The 22,566-nt window shown below is 45.3% G+C and overlaps 1 protein-coding gene across 1 annotated transcript in view; it reads right to left on the reverse strand.

Annotated features, from left to right (window-relative positions):
- Positions 1-643: 643 nt before the first annotated feature.
- POLR3B (RNA polymerase III subunit B) overlaps positions 644-22,566 on the reverse strand; it is a 106,857-nt gene continuing 84,934 nt past the window's right edge. Inside the window, exons 24-28 of the mRNA XM_026499750.4 lie at positions 13,723-13,826; positions 12,970-13,136; positions 9,262-9,375; positions 6,203-6,376; positions 644-1,363 (exon numbers count right to left, since the gene is read on the reverse strand). Coding sequence (XP_026355535.1) covers positions 1,234-1,363; positions 6,203-6,376; positions 9,262-9,375; positions 12,970-13,136; positions 13,723-13,826 — 689 coding nt within the window. The 3' untranslated portion in view covers positions 644-1,233. The remainder of the gene's footprint in view (positions 1,364-6,202; positions 6,377-9,261; positions 9,376-12,969; positions 13,137-13,722; positions 13,827-22,566) is intronic.

Genomic DNA, 22,566 nt, shown 5'->3' on the forward strand with positions numbered 1-22,566 from the left:
GCTGAGGAAGGCCTGTTCACCTGCAGTATGTCCCTCATTCTCTCTGCTTTTCCTGTTAAGTCTGTAGGACTTTTACACTTGAATTAGAGCTTTTTATTGTGAAGTCAACGAAACGAGGTTGAGGCTGGGTTCCTAAGTCAATGACTAGCCTGGCTCCTGGAACATCCCTCTTTTGGAGAGTCCCAGTATAGGAGCTTGGTAAAGAAAGGCTTTGAAAAGTTCCTGGTACGTTTAACTTGGTTACATCTGGTTTCTACACCTTATTTGATACTGGAACTTGCTTCCTGTTGGTGTATAATCCCTACTGATGTTCTGTGAAACACGTTCAATGTGACATGCTGGAAATGGAGCCTTGACCATTACTCAAAGCTTTTCTGACTTATTTCATAGACAATCCTTAATACAAATCGTTCTCTGCCTTCAGGGTAGAACAATTAAGAACAAATTAGAAATAAAAGTGAAGAACGTTGTCAGATTAAAAAGAAAATGCAGAGCTAACATCCTGGCAGGAATGGAAGGGACAAAAAAAAAATCACAAAGCACCCATGGAATTATTTTCAGATGTTCAACAAATATTATCGCCTTGTCTGTGGAGGTTCAAAAGAGTAGCAATCAAGTCCGTAAGACAAGGGGACATCCTTGGTAAACTTACTAATAAGATGGTAGGAATTTATTCATTGTATTTCACAGTACCAGGTAAGAAAGCCGCCCCTTTATCCGCTGCTCTCAGCGTCCCACAGCTCTCTCCCTTCACACACCGCTCCTCTCAGCTACCTCGACAAAGGCCACGCCAACATTCAAAGACACTCTTCATACCCTTCAGGTGTCGTAAGAGTCTTTGAGTTTTGTTAGCTGGGAAGGCATCATGGGGAATTTAACCCCAAATATTCTTTTAAAGGAGAAAGGTCTTTCTCATGAGTAGATTTCAAGATACCAGAACATAAATAAAAGTTTATTTATCTTTCAGGTCATGTCCATTTGTGACTCGCATTCAGTCCAGGAAAGAGAGACGGCATCATGGTCTGCGTGGGTGGCATGTCTCCCACGCCCAAGGCTCACGGATCAAGGCTGTGTCGTCGGTCCGCAGGGCAAGAAAGCCTCTCCGTCTTCCTTTCTTGAGCGGGGACATTCAAAGGAATTCTTTGCAGGAGCAGATGTGGTCCTCAATCCCCTCCGCTTTCCACTGCCTTGGACCTGCCGGCGGTTCTCTTTAAATAATGGCCTGTCCCGCCCTTACTCATTGTATTTGGACAGTTTCAAGCGGGGGATGATGTTCATCGACTGCAGCTCCTGGAAGAGCAGCTTGCAGGCGTACGGGATGCGGAGGGAGGACACGTGACAGGACGACTTGCAGTAATGGCACCTGAAACCCAAGTCGGCACGTGTTAGAGGGACGGTGGCTCGGAAACCAAGGCCTGCACGTGGATTCTACCATCCATCCGATCCATTCTATTCGTCAGGGTTCAGTCCCACTATCAAATAGGTACTTATGTGCCCCCCCCCCCCCACAAAAAGCAGCATCCAAGGAGACAAAACAAAAGCAAAACAACTATCACTCCTGCAGGTTTAAAAGCATGCAATTTTAATCGGTTACTACCCTTTTCTAGATCTTTCTCTTTAAAATGCAAAACATCTCCCATTTACTACTTGTTCTGAGTGAGGCCCAGAAATCTGAGCCATCTCCAAGTTGCTCAGATTTAGACTTTTCAATGTTGAAAACTTTTAAAATTGATTCAATCTCTATGTATTGGATAGAAATCTATTATACTATACTCTTCACGGTAAGACACTCAACAAGTACAACTTGCTCTGTCACTGAGACACCTGAAGTGTGACGGGGAACACAGGACTTTCAGAGAGGATGTGGTGGCCAGTCAAATGCTGTTTATTTTTCCCGGGCTCTACATGCTTGGCGGTTTCTACTTGCAGGAGAAGCTAGTGCACTTAGGACCTGCTCTCCCCATGCATACATTTTCACTGAATCTCTACAAGAGCCCGTGCTCCTAACAATACGCCTGCTATTCCGATAAGGATCTTCCTTCCTCTTCCTTCAGAGAGAGCCAGTGAACTAAACCTAGGTCTTAGTCAATGGCTACAACCAATAAAGAGTCCCTGGGCAGAAAGCGAACTATCCTCTCAGGTTTCAGACCCAAATAAGAACTCACCCTACACCTCAAGAGTCTGGGGCAGCTGAGACTTGGGTGGAAACAAGGTCCTCCTAGTCAATGGAGGAGTAACAAGCGCAAGAGGAACACCAACCGAAGCTTAGAAGATTCCGCGCTGACTGGGAAGCGGAGGGGAAGGCCACCGTGGGGGGCAGTAAGGCAGTACGTGTAACAACGTAAATGTGTGTAGTATCTGACTAATCTCAGAAGTGGCCAAGATGAGTGTAGGAGAATGTTCACACTGTTTATAACAGCACAAAGCAGGGGCCTGCTCGGAGATCCGGGAGGGAACTGCTTCTGTGATTATGAGACATTTACACAGAAGAATGCTGTGCAGCCATTCAACGTGGTGATGTAGACCCATATTTATTGAAATATAAAGGTGTCTGGGACATTCTGTGGAGTGAAAAAAGTTCTCTCAACAACCTGGTTTCGGTCCTCGGATGGGTTTCAGTAAATATATGAAGCCCCCAAAGTCATAGGTAACAAGATTTTTTTTTGGTGAGTATGTATTTGCATTTTGCTGCTATTATCAGAATCTCAAAGGGTTCATCATTAAAAAAAACAAACAAACAACCGGCGTGGGGGGGGTGGGGGGGTGTTACATAACTATTGGCAACAGAGATGTCTCAAAAAGAGTCACTAAAATGTGAATAGCAGTCACCTCTGGGTGATGAGAATTAATGTGATAATTTATATTTTTCTTTTTTCTTTTTGTAACTTTGAATACTTTATAAAGTGCAGGGATCATTTTTGAAATCAGCAAAATCAGGCTTTTATTATTTTAGAAAAGAAAAGCACAAAGAATTTGAGCGTGGTGATGGGTGACACTATAGATGTGAACCTCCTGAGAAGGGAAAGAGGAAAAGACGAGCCAGGACCTGTGTGAGCAGCATGGTCCCCACGGGGGCTGACTGCAGGGACTGAGGACACACGGGGAGTGCCCGATCCCATCAACAGTCATATCAACACAGTGACGGACTTCTTCCTAAAAGACTGTACCTGCAGACCTCTTTAATGTATTATCATTTAAGAACTATGTTTTTAATGTGCTTGGTTGACCTAATTTATTCAGGAATCATTTTCATGCTTTAATTAAATTGGAGAAATGGTTTTAGTGGCAGTAACTTCTTGCTGATTCTGTCTATGTTACTCTGTGACTTCAGTCCAAGCTTATTTAAAATTCCCATACATGCTGGTTCATAATCCAGAAAGCCCACTAACCTTCTCCATTATTAAACATTTCTCCACCACTTACAACGTCCCACTGCATTATTCTACATACATACACGCACACGTATAAATATATATACACGTATATACACACATAAATTGCAAGCTATTGAGTTACCTTACCCTGTGTTTGAACAATTTCAAAAGGAAGAAACATGACCCAACAACAATAAAATAAACTGACTTTTTAGGGCAAAGGCATCAAAAGGAGGCGGCTGCGGCTTCACATGAGACACTGACTGTCCAGTAAAATGTCCTTGATGAGCTAATTATCTTAATAAGGATTTTCTTTTCTCTGTAGTGTTCCTTCCGGACCTCTCTTTTGTGACTTATGCCCTTCATGTCTTCTGCAGAACAACAGTCTTGCTGTAAACATCCCCATAGCAATGCCTTACTAATGTGCAAGTCACTGACAAAAGGCCAGTTTCAAGGTTCCGAACTGCTCTAATTACGCAGCCTCCATTGTGCTGTTCATTAAAGAGCGACTTCCTGCCACACACGCCCGTGCTCCCTCTGCACGGCCCCGCACACACGCCCAGGTAATGATGGAAAACGACGGCATCGTTATGCTCCTCTGCCACAGAGCTGCACGTGAGGAGGCTGCTAGACGTCCAGACTGGATTAGGATTTTTTTCTGTTGGCAACAAGGGTACAAGCAGGCCACTCAAAATCAGACACACAGTATATCCAGGTCTGTTTAATTACAGTAAAGACCCTTAAACCGTGTAACCTGATTTAGCCCTCTTTCAAAGGATTTCAAATACAACACACACGGAACACACGAGCTTCCACATCAGGCTCTGCCATCACACGATCTCTAAATGACACAGAAACAAAGCAGGAAAGAAGCTAAGAATTTAACAGGATAATATTGAGATCAATTACTGCTTTCCTTAGTTTCCCTGAATAGTCAGTGAAAGAGAGGGGAAGGTTTTCAAAGTACGTGAGTGAATCTGGTCTACTGCTTTCTCTCTTTTTCTCTCCCTTTTGGGTGGGGGGCATAGGAGAAAATGCTGGGAGGACAGAGAAGAAAAGGAAATCCATTTTGAAGTTTCATGATCTCTATTTTTAATAAAACGACTCTTCTGTACCGTCTTTTCAAAGTGAATGACTTAAAAATCCTTGGGCCAAATTTGAAGATGTGAGCACAGTGGAACTGGTCCCAGGCACCTTCCTCTTACAGTTGCGTGGCTGTTGTGACACAGCCAGGACAATAAAAGGCAAATTCGATATGCATTTCAAAAGGCGAATAGACATCTCAGAATTGAAACCCCCACCCCAGTCACTGATATAAGAAAGAGCCAGGCTTAGGCTTAGAATCACGTCACCCATCTCCGCAACCTTATGAAAGGAATGAGCTGCAAATGGCCACCTCCTGTGTTCGTTTTTAAACGAAATGATTTCTTCACCGACAAGTCTCATCAACTCTTCCACACCAGAACCCATACAATAATTGGCTCAAAGGTTTTGTCATTTACCAAGCAAGGGATATACTCTATTCTAAGATGCCCACTCACTCTGACTCTTGATTTGCTTTATTCAACCAAGAAACTGGAGGCTTATAATGGCAGGAAGCCAGGAACCTCCCTGGAAGGAGGCTTTGAGGAGAGACTCAGTGGGGGAAAATGTGGCCCAGGTAGCCCTCAACTCTGGCAAGGGTGGCTCATCTGGCCTAATTCTATCCTCCAGGGGATGGTGCCTCCCTGGGAAAGGGGCTCTGGGAGCGCACGTGAGGGTGACCAGGGAGTTCAGGCTGTTTCCTGTCCCTGCAACACCCACGTTAGACCTCGTCTCTGATAGAAAATATGTGAAGACTGGCCAGCTACACGCCCTCCTGCTTCCAGGGCAAGTCAGGGCGCTGGAATGTGACTAACCTCAAACAGAGGAGACGTCCCTTGGTGGCAGAGTGGAACGCTTACCACCTACACAAGCAAAGCCAACAAACATGTAGCTTCGCCCTTTAAGCTGGCCTTTGTGCACTGAACTCTGCAGACATTATCAGCTTTCTGATTTACATAATTTACCTACTTGCAATCCTCCATACGCAGGGTCAGTGTCATCCAGCAATTATTTTTTACTAAGCCTCTACCAGGTCCCACACTGGAGAAGCAGGGGGTAAACAAGACAGAATGTAGTTGGAATGAACTAGAAGAGACGATCCCTGTGAGCAGCCATTCATCTATCTTCTTATTCACCACTGTATTCTGGGTCCTAGAACAGTGTCTGGCACTTAGCAGATTCTCATGAATTGTTTGTTGAGTGAATTACTGAGACAGACCTCATCTCTGCCATGATGGAACTCACAGTCCAAGTGTAAAGCAGCTTGCTATGCAGACAGAGTACAGACAAGGGGTCAGGGTACCAGCGTATCAGGGTACCAGGTCCTGACCCCGGCTCTCTCACCAACTTGCTATATGACATGGGGCAACATACCAGGCTCTTTGGGTTTGAGGCTAAATAAGGGCATTCAACACAATGTTCTCTAAAAAGTTTCTAGTTACAAAATGCTATACTTCTCATACCTAACAATGAATCTGCTAGGCATTTTTACAGATGAATAATGATATAAATCAAGATAATATTAAAAAGAAGACAAAGTCCATGCTCCTTGGGTATTTAAACTCTAGTGGTGTAGAAAACAGAACATTAGGTAGGCAAACTAAACAGGTACATATAAAACCCCCAATTCTAGGAATGCATGGACGGGAAGGTTGGAGAGTATGTGGGTATGATCCAGGGTCACTTCTTGAACTGTGATTTAAGAGGCAAGGTGTGTGTATGAGAGACATATGGTATCCACTTACCAGCCAGAATACCCCAGAAGTCCACACTGCCCACAGACATCAACCTCAAAGGCATCACTTGAAATCATTAGTCTCTCTAGTAAAAGCATACTGGCTCCATAACCGATTAAACAGTCACGTTCCATTTCTCCAAGACGCAAACCGCCATCACGAGATCGACCTTCAGTGGGCTGTCTTTGAAACAAATCAGATAAATGTGTCATGATTAGATTAAACCAACAAAGGGGCAGCATCGCGTGCTGGCTAAGAGCACAGGGCTTCGGAGTAGGGCTCACCTGCATCCAAATCAGTTACTGCACAGGGACCTGGAGCCGGCTGCCCAGCCTGCCCCTCAGCCGCACGTGCAAAATGTAAAATTTAAGGTTCCCCAAGAGCCTTAAGTGAGCGGAGATGTAATACTAGTGGTTGCTATTGTTATTAAGTTGTAATAATAAATAATTAAATAATGTCATCTGATGTCATAACGAATCAATATAGAATCATATAAAATAGCAGTGCCAGCATTACTACTACCACCACGGTATCATTATTATTAGGATAGCACAGCCCTCAAGTCAGGGAAGAATGGCTTTTGACTCTTTTCAGAGATGTTTTAGTTCTGTTGTTTAACACTGAACAACTAAGCAGAACAGAGAGTGGAAGAAACCTGGGTCCCCCAGTGGTTATTGTCAGGGCTCCGTGTTACTAAGAAGCAAACATGGAAAGAAGCAAAAGGATTTTTATAAAATTTGGAACAGATCAGGAACCATCTGGAAGGACAGAGTGCCTGAGCCAGAGGGGAGGGTCCTCGGAGACCAGGAAAGTTGTGTGTGTCCCCTCCAGGTCCGTCCTTCCTGCATGACGATGCTCCATTCCTCCTCAGAGGGGACACTTAAGCTGGGATCTTCGCGTCCCCTGAATGGACTCCCTGCGGCTTATGTGTCTGCCGTGCTCGGGGATACTTGAAGAGGGTAAGAATCCGGGGCTCAGAGATGCAGGTACAATCAGGGGATACTGAAACAGCACAGGGAACCCCACCCAGGTGTGACGACACAAGCTACTGAAAAAGAAGAGAGAAGAAAGCAAGCGAGCTCCCCGGCTGGCTGATTTTGGAGCGACACTCCTTGCGCAGGAGTGGACCACAAACCTCACGCTCGCTTTACTCCAGAGCATCTTTTATTCTTTATCGTTGCTGCCAACTTTCCAAAGAGTTAAAACGGTAAACAAGCATACGCCAACCCATGCTGAACTTTTACCTTTTGTTGTTGCTACAAGTTATACTGGGAACACGACTGAAGTTGGAGATTATTTGTTCAAAGACAATCTACATATGAAAAACTGAACCAATAGTCGAAACGAACACACTGTAGTGGAAACTTGGTAACTGAGCACAACATCTGTCTTTATCTGCTGACGGAACCCCTGGGGCAGGAGGAATCGATCAGCAGCCACTGGACAAGTGAAGGTGGCCACATCACATGTGGGCAGAACCCAAAACTTGGATTTAAACCAACTGAGATAACGGACTATGGACAAATGCACTCCCGCAGTCTTCCCACGGAATGCACAAAAGTAGTAACTTTTTTTTATACAACAAAGTTCAAAATAGGAAAGAACTGTTTTGACACTTGTTCTTCTGGAATGGTTTTTGGTTGTTCTAACTGAGACAGAAGTTTTGGAGGGGACAGTGCTCAGGGGAGAGATTACACCTAACCCAAGTAGTGTCTCACAGCTGGGCTCGCCGGTGCCTCAAGAATCTTGACTTCTCCTCCCTCTTCTGCAATTTGGAGCACACGTATGTCTATCGTTCCAATAGGCACGAGCATCTGCTCAGTTTTAAGTGGTCATGAGACTGAATCATCCCCACCTCTCCCTTGGTTTACAAAAGTTAACTCAGACACTCGCTGCTCCCTCCCCCACCCTTCCCCTGCACTGGAACGTCCGAGCCCGGATCAGCGGAAGCAGGCAGGGAACGGGCTATTTCTGGAGCGTTCCCCATGGATCGGCACTACACACGTTCTACACTTGAACATCAGACATTCCCAGCATGCTGTGAGGTGGGCATCATTGTGGCCACTTCATGTCTAAGAAAAACCGAAGCTGCGAGTAGCTGAGTGATCTGTCCAAGGCTCAGGGTAAAGCTACAAGGTGGAGGTGAGTTCACATCCACGTCTACCTGGCTTCAAGGCCCGTGCTCCCTCTCCTGGCCCACGGTTCCTCAACTCGGCAGGAAACCCCTACGGAGCTGGGGAATTCTCTATGGTGGGGGCTGCCCGGTGCCCTGGAGGGTCTCCGGCAGCATTCCTAGCCTCTACCCACCAGATGCCAGTAGCTCCCTCCCCACATCCCCAGCTGCGACACCCTAAGACATGTTTGGACATTGTCAAATGTCCCCTGGGAGGCAAAAGTGCTCGGGCTTGAGAGCCACTGCCCTGAACTATGCTTCTCCAACTGGAGAACACAGGACTAAGAACACGTGAAACTTAGCATCTGTCATTCCCTTTCCAACGACGATACCCACGCATTCATCAACATGCGGACACTGTGCTTGGAGCTGAGGATACACTGGCGAACAGGGCCCGTGTGGACCTCCCGGAGCTTATTCAAACGAGCATGCGAGTACAGGCGCCTTCTGCTCCAGTAACAGAAGGTTTAAAAAACGACAGCCGTGGCTTGGGCTCCCAAATAATGTACGTATGTGTCTTCTGTGTGTGCATGGGAGCACGCAGGTGTATCCATGTATGTGCATGTGGTGGGTATGTAAGTGTGTCTACATTCTTACACATGAAGCTTTTTGAATAAGACCATATTTGCAAACGGGTACACAGTCAAGGGCCATGGTAGGCAACTACTGGCAAGACCTGGAATGGGTCGCTCCTGTGCCTCTGGGATGATTTTTAATTGGTTGCTATTGTTTCCTGCTAACCAGACATACAGGATTTCTGTTGATGCCTAACACTCCAAATTTTGACCTCTCGGGGAAACAGAAACTTCACTGAGTCTACCTGTTGCTGTATCTGGGGAGTGCAAGGTAGGCTCGACCGCATCAGAAATTCTTTCTGTAAATGCTCCCCTCTTACCTGGTCAGGACAGCTCGTGGTCCCCGGGCCCGGGCGTGCATCTTGTCCAGCACCATGTGCTTCAGTTTCTGATAGTACACTGGGCCAAAATAGATGTATGCTTCCAAGGGCTCGCTGGAAGAAAGGTCAAAGTTTTGGGCTAAGAACCAGGTTTGGGCTAACAAGACAGCCTCAGGACCCCTCACTGGCAGGGCCTTGTTTGCTTGTTTCAGAAGGGGCTGATGAATGAGTGAGAGAGGAGGATTTTCAGTCTGCACTGAATGAAAAGGCAAGATCTGAAAATATAAAAACACCACCGACATGTTAGAAGACACACTGTTTACTTAAGAAATGAAAACGTGAACAGGTGGTGAGAACGTAAGTACAGAACGGTCCGTCCTTCACTGCTCGTGCCCTAGTCAGGCTGCCACCCTTTCTCGCCTAGACTCCTGCAGACGCTCGTCTGGCTGCTCTCCCTGCTTCCGCTTCTAGCCCTCAACAATCTGTTTTCGCAGGACAAATCAGAGCGATTCCTTCTCAAATGTAAATCGCAGATTATTCTTCTGTTCTAAATTCCCAGTGGCTTTCTACCACATTCAGAATCTGTGTCATCCAAATTTTGTATCACAGCCATAAACGTCTCACATAGTCTGGTTCTTGCCCACCTCCGACTCACGTCCTGTTCCCTTTCCCCACTGCTCATTCTACTCCAGTAACTCCAGCCTCTTGGTGGCTCCTCGAATGTAGCAAGTCTGCCTCAGGGCCTTTGCACTTCTTGTTTCTAAGACATTCTTCCACCAGGTATTCACACGGCTGTCGAACATTTCACCTCCTCAGAGACCTCCCTTTCCCTCATCACCTTATCTATAGGAGTCCTCCTCTCACCCCACCATCACCGAGCCCCCACTCTCTCTCAACTCTTACCTAGGTTTTATTTTCTTTAGAGCACTTGCCACCACTTGATATTAAAATACACATTCACTATTTCCCTGATTACTGCCCGTCTTCCCACCAGAAGCAAACTCCTTGGGATAAGCACTCTGCCTCCTCTGTCACTGTGGCTCTGGCACTGGTGACCCTGCCTGGCACATGACTGGGGCTCCGCAAAGGTTTGTTAAACCATCACTGACTCAATGAATCCTTAGAAAAACTGTAGTAAGACTTGTAAAAGACAGTGAACATTTCAGTGCTTTGACAGAAAAAACTTTCTCCTTTAGTTTGGAGCAATAGCAGGCAGGGGATTAATGCCTCTAAAAAATTTTTCCTGCCCTGGAACTTCCTCAAAAGTAAGGGAGAATCTGCCATGTGCCATTTAATCCACACCCCATCCAGAGAGGGAGACACTGTCCTAATTTTTTAAGAGGAAGGAATAGGTACAGAGGGTCCGAGAGGTTAATCAGAGCTGGTGAGTGGTGCAGGGAATCCAGGGCCCTCCCTGCCACGATGGCCGGGCTCACACGCAGTGCTTTTGGACCACGAAGCAGGAGTGCAAGGAGCAAAGGCAGCGAGCAACACGGCAGGGGCACACGGAAGCACTCGGCCCCTGCTTGCCTGCCTTATCTTCTACCACCACCCACACAGGCGCTTGCAGCCTTCAAGCCACTGTGCCGGCTTAAGGACAGCCAGATTCGGGGAAGACACAGAGTGGAGTGCAAGGCACAATCGACAGTGTGTCGGGTGACACGGCTCTTGTCCCACCTCTGTCACACAGTCATTACTTGACCTCTTTATCCCAGTTTTCCTAGTTGTACAACAAGGGGGTCAGACCAAGGTTCTTTCCAGCTCTGATCATCGAGGATTCCAATCCTTCTCAGTATGGCTGCTCATGGTAGAGTCTAGGCAACTCTGCCACCTAATGCCATTCCATCATCCACTGAAGAGAGCCGCGTGCGATTTCCCCTCCTAGTTATACTCAAGAATCTGGCAAGGGGTGAAGCTGGTGGGTGAATGTGCTTGCAAGCCCTCTGGGGAACTTTCAGCTGACAAGTTCAACTTGTGTTTCTCAAACTCTGCCACTCAGATAACTGGCAAAGACATGAAAACACTAGCTGGGGCATAGGGGAAGGTGGTGTAGACAGAAACTAAAGCTATCTACGGGAAGCAGAGCATTAATAACCCATTCAAATCTTTCAGTGAAATCATGTTCAGAAGGCCAACCAAATTCATTCATTGGTTCTGCACATTTTCTGGTCAACTTCTGCATTATTTCTGGATGAGGAGCAAAGACCGAGACCATCAGTTTCACCACGACAACCGCAATTTTTGAAGTGGACCTCAGTTACTTCAGTGAATCGCTTTTGAAATAGACTATTACTCTTTTCCTGTAATGTGATTTTCTAGAACATCTCAGGCATGATATACCTAAGGAAATCTACGTTATCATAGTTTGTATAGGTCATTTTAGAAGCACTCAATATTTTTAACAAACACCAATTCTGACCATTTAAATCCCATCAGGATAGTCTATGTGCAGCACCAAATCAAGCCCTGGGTCCTTACACACAAGTGCACGCCCAGTACCGCTTCAATATAAGCAAAGCCTCAGAAAACAGTAGAAACGCCACATCCCACCCAGACTTTTATCTGGCACAAAATACAATGTGTGTCTTAACTTAAGCAACTGATTTGATCCTTTAAAACCATGTGTGAATCAAGTTTCCAAAGCCTGTCATCTACAAGAATTTCAGGGATCTCTGCTTCCCCCAGGTTCATAGGAGGAGCCAGCACTGTCTGTGAGAACGTTGTTTCCTTCTGCAGTCTCACCTCAGGTGAACTGAGGTCTGTCCCTGGGAAGGTGTCAAACGCAGCCCCACCTCTCCATCAAACGGTCTTCAAATGGTCTGCTCTTCTCACCCTTCCCATCTCTGCTGAAACACACCCACCACCTCACAGAGGCGTCCTAACCCACTCTCTGCCTTCGTTTCCGTGACAGCTGTTTGTACTGATTTGTTCCCATTCCTTTACTGAATCAGTATTTATGGAGCGCCTGCTGTGTGCAGAAACTGGAAATGAAACAGACGAGTACTGCTCTCACGGAGGAGACAGATAACAGTATTAGACAGTATTATTACATGGGGTATTTGATAAGGATGAATGCTACAGAGAAAAATAAGGTAGGAAATGGGCAATACGGAGTTGCGGTTTCAAATTAAGGAGTCAGGGTAGGCCCTGCTGAGAAGTTACTTTTTGTCTCATTTTTTAGTAAGCCTAGTAACAAACCTCATTGGTCAGCTGCACAGCTCAGGGACCCTGTCTATTTTGTTTGCCGTTACATACTTAGTGAATGAACACGCAAACGTCAGGCCTCAGGCTGTCAGAGCATGAATTATCCGATATTCATTCTCTTAAACAGAGAAAGTTCAGTGGTTATGGGATTTTGCATTATATACGATTCAAGTTGTATAGAAATCCTATTTTGGTAAATCGACTTTTCTCCTTTTTAAATGATACGCTCACCAGTAAAACACCACTTCTTAATTTATCAGTTTTGTGAGTTTGCATTTCCTTCCCCCCCCCCCCGGTTTTACTGAGATGTAACTGACATACAACTGTGAGCAGGTGTTGACTCGACACACTTACGTACGGCAACATGATTACCAGCATGGCCGCACCAGCCAACACCTCCAAAGTTAGATTTTCTTGCGTCCACTTTCTTACAGGAGAAAAGCTCATCTTAAGGTATGCCTTAAAATCATACTTTTTCTTTAAAATGTCTACCAACGTACTTACCCTGTGATGCCAGATGTAACATAGTCTTTCCCCAGGTAGTTATAACCATGGCGAACGAGGTCTTCACACACATCCTTCACTTTGCTGCCTCCAAACGCGGTGCCGTAGTGGAATCTGCCATCCAACACGCCGGCCTTGCCGGCCAGCAGCTCAATCAGCTTCCCCACCTGTGGGATGGAACCACCCAAGTGAGCCCCAGGAAGTCTGTTTACTTAGCCACAGCCTACTCCCCTCAAAGACTGACATCACTACTATTAATAAGAGTGATACATTAATAGCAGCAAATATTTATTGCTCTCTTACTGTGTGTGGCCCTTGGAAAAGCTTGACGTGTGGGATCCACGTTCGTGCCCCCAAAGCCCCATGGGACAGGCACTATTATTCCCCGTGCTGTGCCCCTGAGGGAACTCAAGCACAGACCGGTTGAGCAGCTTTCCCCAGTCGTACAGCTGTTAAGCCGTGCAGCCAGGGTGCCAAACGAGAACCATGGGAAGGGAGAAACATGGGGGTCAATAAAAGAGGTTCTTTTTGCTGAGGGTACGTTCCTCCCTCAGAAGACTGCTCTCAAAGGGAAGGGCACACCCTCTCTGCACTCCCTCTGTACAGAACAGCAACCTTGCACTGTCGGGGGCGGGAACCTATTCGTGTGGCAAGAGGGTCAAAGGGCCCTTTCTAAAAATAAGTTTCAGGGTCCCATGGCCAACACTGCCCGCTTTCTTCCTTACAAGCAGTACCTCTGAAAAACGTACTGACCGTCATTCGCGATGGGAAGCCGTGCGGGTTCATGATGATGTCGGGACAGATGCCAGAATCACAAAATGGCATGTCTTCCTGAGGGACGATCAAGCCACAAACACCTAAGGGAGAGAAGACCTTACACCGTGTACAGCATGTCGGCAGAAAGGAAGACTACAGGACTCAGTTGGAATCTGCCCCCTGCTCTCTCTTTCTCTCTCCATGGTCTCTACCAACAGTAGTAACAAAAGCAATTTCCAACAATCCTGCTAGAGAAACCATCTGAAAACGGCTGTCCTTGCAGAGACGCACGGCAGCCTGCGGACCGGGCTGCTGGCATGATGCACGACGGTGCCGTCAGGCTGCTCGCCCAACCTCTCCTGCCACGGAGACCCACGAGCAGCGCCTTCGCTGGGCCTCGGCCCCACCACCGGCCCTGAAGCTTCCAGTCCGCGGCAGTTTTGCTCCTCGCCGGGGCTCGGACTCCTCTATCAATCAAACACAGAACCACCTGAATGACAGGTGTGTTTTCATTGCGGTTTGAAACAAGTGTGACGACAACTCTTCGTGTGTGGCTGGTGTGCTACCAGGGCGACCAGAGCACTGGCCGCCTGGCCAGCTTTTGCCAGGGCTTCCCTGGCTGAGCATAAACTGCCCTACGGAATTCTAATTCTCATAGCTGACGGCACGTTAGAAAAGTGATCTTTGAGTGAAGTTGTAAAGTTGAAGAAAATTAAATGCCAAATTATTCTCGGGAAAAAAGACTAGAATTAGAAGCAGAAGTCTAAGAATGGAAACTGAACAAAACAAAAACCTACCAGCTCTAGGTACGCTACTGTCTCTTAAATTAACTGTATTTTCTAACTCCCTTCATATTACTACAACCTGTAGGGGATTTTGTTGCTTAAACTGGTTTTCATTCCTCTGATTTCTTTTTCTTGGTAGGAGGGATGGGGCATAATTTAGACTGTTAACCCCAATCTACATAATTTAAAATTGGAAAACTAACGTACAGTGGCATTGGACAAAGAAATAACATCCTTTTATATCTACTAAGATAAAATTCTTTTTCCCTTGAATATAAAGTTATCAACCGTCTGTATCTACTGAGAAGAAACTGCTCTCCCAGAAATGTTTCCTCAGCTTGATTTCTACATAATCACTCAAACTATTTTAAAATAAAATTTTTGTGATGTGTTATAATCGCCAAGAGCTACAGTCTAAAGAAAAAGAAAGCCCCTTGCTTATTTCAGTATCGGTTATTAATACTCTTATTTCCAGTGGCTGCCAGTGATACGGTGATTAGGTCTGTGGTGTGGAATTCTAGCGCACGGAGGTACTTTAATTGGCTTTTGGTTGAGATTGTACTGTTTATTATGAAGCACGTATGCTTTCCCACATGAAGCACAGAAACTCACTCAGTTCAGTTTATTTCAAATTCAACTACAATGTCTGAGAATTTAAATCAAGCCGAGTGTGTGACCCTTTCTTTCTTCCCTCCCAAAATCCATCTTGTCCACACTGAAATTATCTGACAAACACTCGGGCTACTGGGAAATCTTCTCTGAAAGAGATCAAATTGTAAATCTAGGTGCACCGACAACGACATTGTGTAGCAGTGAACAAAATGTTAAAAATGGCAATTCCTGCAGAGGCCGGTCCTGGGACGTGCTCTGGACAGGATGTCACTTTGGCTGGGGAGGAGGTGGAGGGTTTGGCTAGATCCCTTAAAAACAAAACCAAAGGAAGACCTCGGCACCCTTCAGCAGCGGTTCACAGGGGGAAGCCGGCGTCCGCCCTCCAACTCGAGAAGGTGGGAGTGAGGAGCAGGGGGTACAGAAGCTCCGGGGGGGGGGGGCAGGGAACAGTGCCATGGGGGGAGGGGAAGGAGAGAGGGGATTTGCATCTTGTATTTTTAGTTTTCGTTGACACATTTAATCAGGCCAACTTCACTTGGCTATTAGAATGAAAGCAATGCTCCTTCCCCTGAAATCTGAATCTCTAATAACTTTGCTTGAAATCTGATTAAAACTGTAGTACGGTTTCCTTTTTGGGAAGTAATTCTACCGGCCCCTTTTTGACACTGCATTTAAAAATACAGACAAGTAACTTTGGGAATTTTTCATTCCATTATAGGAACTGCTTTGGCCACATCCGAACCAAGGGCACCTGTAAGCCAAAAATTAAATCTTAGCTAACTTAAAATTACTTTAGGCTCTGAAAACCCTTTTATATGCCAAGATGGTTCCCATAGCAGACAGCCCTGTGTTGTTTGTTTTGTGTGAAAGTGAATGATAAAAGATCCATGAAATCGACACAGAAAGCCAGAACAGCAGAAAGAACTGAGGGCTCTCCATCACTGGGGCTTCTACCCTCTGCTGACTCGCGGAACAATGGAAGCCACACATCCAACGGCAGATCTAACACAGCTGTGCATTTCATTAGATGAAGAGCACTGGTGACACAAGTAAATAATTAACTTATTCTGCTCCGCTGGCTGTGCTTATGAGACCAGTCATAGCCGACAGATTCTAATACACGTTAACACAAAGAAACCATAATGAGCTTAGAAGTTAAAACAAAATATTTAGACAGAATTTGATGATCTTGAATCTCAAATGAGACAGATGATTTTTAGAAGTTTGTATTTTACAGAATTCATGGGGGGGGGCGGGGAGACGAGAGCTCTCGGTCTTCGGACCAGACTTTTCTTTTTTAAAAAGGTATTTCTTGGTTTCAGAATCACTCAAGTCCTTCATCAAAGCAAAGGAAGGTTTCTTTTCTTATTTTCACATGAAAAATTAAAACTGTTTTCTCTAAGGATAGAGGCGTCAAAGCTCTCCCAAGATTTAGAACTCTCAAAAGTTATGGTCACTTTCCCTTAACGCTGGTTTAAAAATGTAAATGATATGCAGTCCGCTCCAGTGTGTTAACACTCCCCTGGATCCTTGAAAAGAGGATGGACTACAAATAAACCATATCTAATGGAAGCTGTTATTGAAACAATTACCGATTCATACCTTAAATGCTTACACAGCATTTCAGATTTTAAAATAAAATTTCATCCCCTGGCTCATGCTGGTGTCTCAACCCCATTGTTTATGGCACAACCTCCTGGCAGCAAAATGCAAATACACCAGTTGAACAGGCCCCAGAACATGTCACGGACTCACAGGGGCCAACCAGGAATTAGACCACAGGCTATACTACGGACCTTTTAAGAAATGAAAATAGGTAATAAGGAGAAACCAGAACACGGAACGAGCAGAATGGTTCCACAGATACCCAACAGATAATATATTATCCCATTAACATCAATATTAATTTCAAACTGTAAAGGCAAAGAATTTAGGGGGTCTAAAGTCACAAGTCTGACCGCCAAGCCACACAGGAAAGGCACATCTGGGGACCCACTGTCACAGTTCTCTCTGTGTCACGCTCTAGACACTGGAGGATCTTACGCCAATTTGTTATTTCTATTTCCGTGGCCTCACGGAACAACATATAAATCATTTTAAGAATAGGTTTCCCCAGTGAAAGTTCAGTTATTCTAATGAATCATCCTTAGAAAGTCTTTCTGATTATAAACAGCAAATGACTTGTTCACAAGTCTTTTGGCTTTTTTTTTTTTAACTAGTTTTAGTGTAATGGACCTATCTTAATTCAAATAGAAAAAATTAAAAGAAGGTTAAAAAAAAAAGAAGGGAAAACGAAAGCATTCTAGTACCATGTCAAGACAGGAAAAGCAATAGCAACTGGCAGAAGAAAACTGTACTGAAATCTTTAATTCAAGAGCTGTCTTTGATGGGACTTCGGTGTGCTGAGCACCGACTAGCGAAGGGTTTTCTATTTTGTCGATAGCCGGTCTCATCTGAGTATCACACTCTGCTTCACTTTTTAATTGCTGTAATTTTTACTTAGCAAGTCTACCCTCTCTGTATAACCACTGCTGGACTAAGTGTAGTGCTCTGAGGCCGATCTGTGCTGGGTCTCTTCGTTTTCTGGGTGAGGAGAGAGAGTCCTTTCCTTCAGTTACCAAGCACCTGCCGTGGGACAAGGACTGCCCTGCAGGTGGGGCAGGGAGAACCTCCGGACCCAACTCCACTTGACAAGTGTCCTGTGCTGATTAAAACGACTGAATACCGAAAACAAAAACACTGATACAATTCAGCGTGCCACCTTCGAATGCTCTAAATGACAGAGCAGACTGGGCAGTGGGTTCTGCTGAAATACTACTAATGGAGGCTAAATGATCTTCTGCAGGTACTTACCTCTGACACAAGGCTATTTATCCTGCTCAGTGAACAGTCTCTACACTAACGAAGGGTGAAATGCTGCTGTGATTTTTCTCTATCAGTCAGTGGAAGAAAAGTGTTGGTGTTTAGTGAAGGAGTGACCACTTGGCCATGCCGGGCGTTAATGAGGTTCATGGGTTGGTGGGGTTCCCTCTGCAAAGGGCTCATCACCTGGACTCTCAGATCTAAGTAAGGCAGGCCATCAAAGAATCAGGTGACCTTAATAGGACTCTCTGCTGTTCAAGTGATATTCTGCTACTCTGGGGGGGAAGACACCACTTTCTGGTGAGCCTTAGTTGTTTGGTCTTTGTAATGGGAATAATTAGCACCTATCTCATGAGGCAATTGTGTTAGAAGAACAGATGAGCTAATGTCTGAGAGGTACTTTAAGGTCCTTAGAGAAAGGTGGCATCTAAATACAAGGAATTATTATTATATAAGAAACCTAATTACTCTCAGCAGGAAGCAAACTAGCAAAGCAGAGGAGTCCAGCCTAATGAATAGAAGGAGCAGCGGCAGTTGCACTAACTGGATGAAGGGCCGAAAAGCTCACTCGGGCGGGCCGTTCAGATCATCTCACGTTAGCGGGACGGCGTCCCCGACTAACTTTACAACTCACGGGGCCTGTGCTGCAGATTTCTAGGGCCAGAGAGCTGACTCAGTGATGAAAGCAGGGGTGAGTGGTGGGGGTAAGCAGCGGGAATGCTTTCTAGTTTGGCTGTTTGTATCAGGAAGAAATGTTTTTGCTTTGAATGAACTCATCTCGATAAGCCTTTCTATATTCAGAAATGTAAATCTCTAAATCAAAACGTGAAGGCTAACACAGGTGGCGCCTCCTTTCTTCCCCTTCCTCCTTTCCAGTTATTGAATTAACCTTCTTTTATTTTTCACACCAGCACCTTAAATAATCCCCAGGGGGAGGGGAGGAGACAAAAACTGTTGAATCATATGAGCTTTGTTTTGCCGTTGAATCACTTCCACATCTATCACATCTCTTGCCATATCCCGGTTGACATAATTTTAATTCGGCTCTTCCTTACATGTTAACAGATAAATAATGCATAAGAAAACTTGATTAGCTTTCTTATTAAAACATCACTCTAAATGAGAGGAGGCGCTAGAAGACAATACAGTTTTTACACGGCTTTCCCATGAGCAGTTGAATGGTTTGATGTGATAAATTTGCATAGTCTGAAGCACACAAAGGGCTGATTAATTGAAACCCTTACAATGCTTCTGGAAGCAGCTATTGTAAAACAATAACCATAGGAACTTTACAAAATACACACGGCTGAATGTGTCAAGAGCTTAATAAAATGTGTTGAGGCTACACTATTTGGAAACAGAATTGGAGATTTTTATTCTGGGCCATAAAACACTAAACACCCTAATTTCAAAGCTTTAGTTGGGTATTTACTGAAAGGTCAGAGGGTTACTAGCTAGCTACTGAAGACCAAAATTTGTTCTTAAAAAAGTAAATTAAATAAAAATCTCCTTACAATTAAGGGGTCCATGTGGACAAAATAATCCTGATTTCTCACATTAAAGAGTTCCCAGAATTTGTTTTTGGACCAAAATTCTGAAGGTCACTTGGCATCCCCCCCCCCCATCCCCAGGGCTCCATCGGCCCCCTTCTCCCCTCCCACTTCGGATCTTTCATTCAAGCAGGATCAAGCAAAGTAGGGAGCCAAAGACACACAGACTTTGAAGCTTCAGGCGAGCGGAGCGGACTGCAGGCGCCTCAAGTGCCACGTGTGTACAAGGTGCTATTAGTGTGATCATTATTTTCAGTCTGAGCCTTTTCATGCTCTCAATTTTAGAAAACAGAGTCCAGAAAAAGGAAATACAGGAACACTTGGAAAAAGCAACGTTTTTAACCAAAGCTGGTTGAACGAACGACCTTTCCTCTCAGCTCTTCTGCCACACAAGAATCGGCATTTTTTTACTTCCCACAGCCTCTTCACAACAACCGTGTAAGGATTCGGTAATGTGCTGGGAAGTCAGGGTCGGTTTTCTTTTCTTCTGACAAACACTCAACCCAAATCTTAATACATTAATTCAGCAACTTGTTTTGCTTTGGAATAACTTTTATTAATGCAAAATAGAAGCAAGCCACCTCCTAACCAACTGCCGTTGACAGGAGAGGGTCCGAGAAGAATCTTCCAAACCATTTCACCCGTAAATATGTGATCCTTATGAACCACAGACACTCAGAGCCAGTCCCCGAAAACGCTGTATTTTGACAAGACTATACTTCTATTTTAAAACAAAAGTCGGTTTCGCTCTGTTTAAACTGGCTGTCTGAGGATTTACGGGGAGACTCCGAGGACCTTAGGCCTTTATCTCAGATTTGCAGTTATTAAAAAGCTTCTGTTTGCCAGGACAAACACTCTTGCTCAAATACAGTTTTTCCTCTCCTTAGGAGTACTATTTGGTATTGCTGCCCGATTCTGTGATCTACAGGACCTTTGTTGGAGGTGCTAATCCTTTTTCACATGAGAGACTGAGAAATGTTCTTTCAGGGAAGTGATATATTGCTTTCTTTTCCCCCCACATCAAAGGAGTCCACTTTTTCCTCCCTCGTTGTGAATGGCAGCAAAAGTAGGAGGAAATCTGGAAATATAATAATTTGGTTTGTCTGCACACTGAAAGGAAACTTTTGGGAACTCCTTTGGCCGACAGATAATTTCTGTTAAAAATTTCTTTTTTAAAAAAGAGTAGGAAATCTGCTCATCCTCCTCATAAATGAAGTAACCATAGAAAAAGCAAGGCTCAAGATAAAAATGTTTGCCTTTGACAAGTTCCCTTCATATAGAACTTACACCAAAGCTCGAGAGACTTAAATATGTAATTTTGATTTTAATAAAAAGTCTTGTTTCCAACACAACTCCCATCACATTATATGTGAATGTCTTTTTCTATCTTCAACTCCATGTATGAACTGATGAAGAATATGAAGAGAAAACATAAAGAACATTCTACACCCACATTCTGTTCTATTGTCCCCCATGCAGCATCACTGTGCCCCTGTCGCAGAAGTCCTTCTAAGGTACCTAGAAGTCTAAAACACTTGGAAAAGAGAACAAGACTTCAGGGTTTAAATACTTCTCACCAGCTGAGATGAAAACATGCAAAACCAAACTTTCCTTCCTTTGTAAACAAACACAACTAACTTCCACAACTCCGGCGTAGGGAAGTATTTTGCATTCTACTAAAGGATGAACCGCTCTAGAGATTCTGGATTCAAGGCCCAGCTCTTTTGGGGGGAGCGGACTCAGTGGCATTTACGGATGAGATACCTACCAGGCCTCACAAAGACCCAAAGAAGGGCTGTACTTCTCCAAATTTTGTGACTTTCTCACTAGAAGACTACTGGAAAGCCCTTATCTAAAGCGTGCTGTGAGCAAAGGCGGGAGGCGATACCCTCTTCTTCATCAATTATTTCCTTCTTCCTCCACACTTGGTTCTCTGCTTAGCGCTCCTCCACTCCCGAGGTCCTAGCAGGTGATGCTGCTTACGAGGCTGTCACGGTTGTAACAGCACCTGCTGACTCTTCAACGGGCCTTCTCCAACCAGTGACCTCACTGCCGCTGGTCGCCAGCACGGATGCGGGCTCCCAACGACTTGGCGCTAGGCTCCTGCTCCAGTTCACCACCCGCTCTGTCCTCTTCCATCTGCCTCCTGAGCTGGCACGACAGACACCCGGCACAGAACTGCAGCCGGGGAGCCTCCACTCCACGTTTGTTTCCCTCAGCTACTCATGACCCACCACCTTTGAGCTGATCAGGTTTGAGCAGGACAGACACTCATTTCTGTGAAACTAGATTCTGAAGTCCCCTCTAATTGCTGGAGAGGGTATTTTAAGAAGCCCCGAAAGAATCCTTGCTCACAACAGCTTCGTCAAGGTAAACTACTAGCAAAGGATGACAGGCAAACTGCAGGGCCACACTGCTTTCTGAACATCGAAGATAACAAATACAATGCTCTCTGTGCAAGAGGAAAAAAGAGATGGGCATAAAGATACATTAAATCAAAACAATCTTTACATTTTCTCACAGAGCCTACATATGTGTCCACTTGCAGGTGACGCTACGAAGGACCAAATACTATTTCCAGACAATCCTGACTTCCGAGCGTGAAAACAAAGTCCAGCTAACGCTGATCTTCATCTGGCAAGTGTCCGGGCCAGAAGAGAACCAAATCACTGCAGGAATCGCGCATGGAGTGACCCACATACCCTGAAGACTCCCAGCACTAGAGAACTTTGTCGGCTCATTGCATGACAACCAAAGAGAGCATGGCCGAGGCTGGGGACTGCCTTCTCCATCCCTTCACGTCCCACTTGCCAACATCCAGCTCTCCCAGGCCGGAAGCAGTTCCTCTTCGGGCCCCACACTAAGGGCTGCGTCGTATGGTTCCTTGAAGATGCCAACAGCTATGTCTGCTGCACGTGAATGTTCCAAACCAGCTCACTGTCCTCACCGTCCCCCAGGGCCCTAACTATCCCAGCTAGCCAGAGGGATCAGGAGGATGGTCAAAGTTGAGGGCTCAACAATTTACTTCCTTT

This window comes from Ursus arctos, unplaced genomic scaffold, assembly GCF_023065955.2.
Source record: "Ursus arctos isolate Adak ecotype North America unplaced genomic scaffold, UrsArc2.0 scaffold_21, whole genome shotgun sequence".
Classification (NCBI taxonomy): Eukaryota; Metazoa; Chordata; class Mammalia; order Carnivora; family Ursidae; genus Ursus; species Ursus arctos.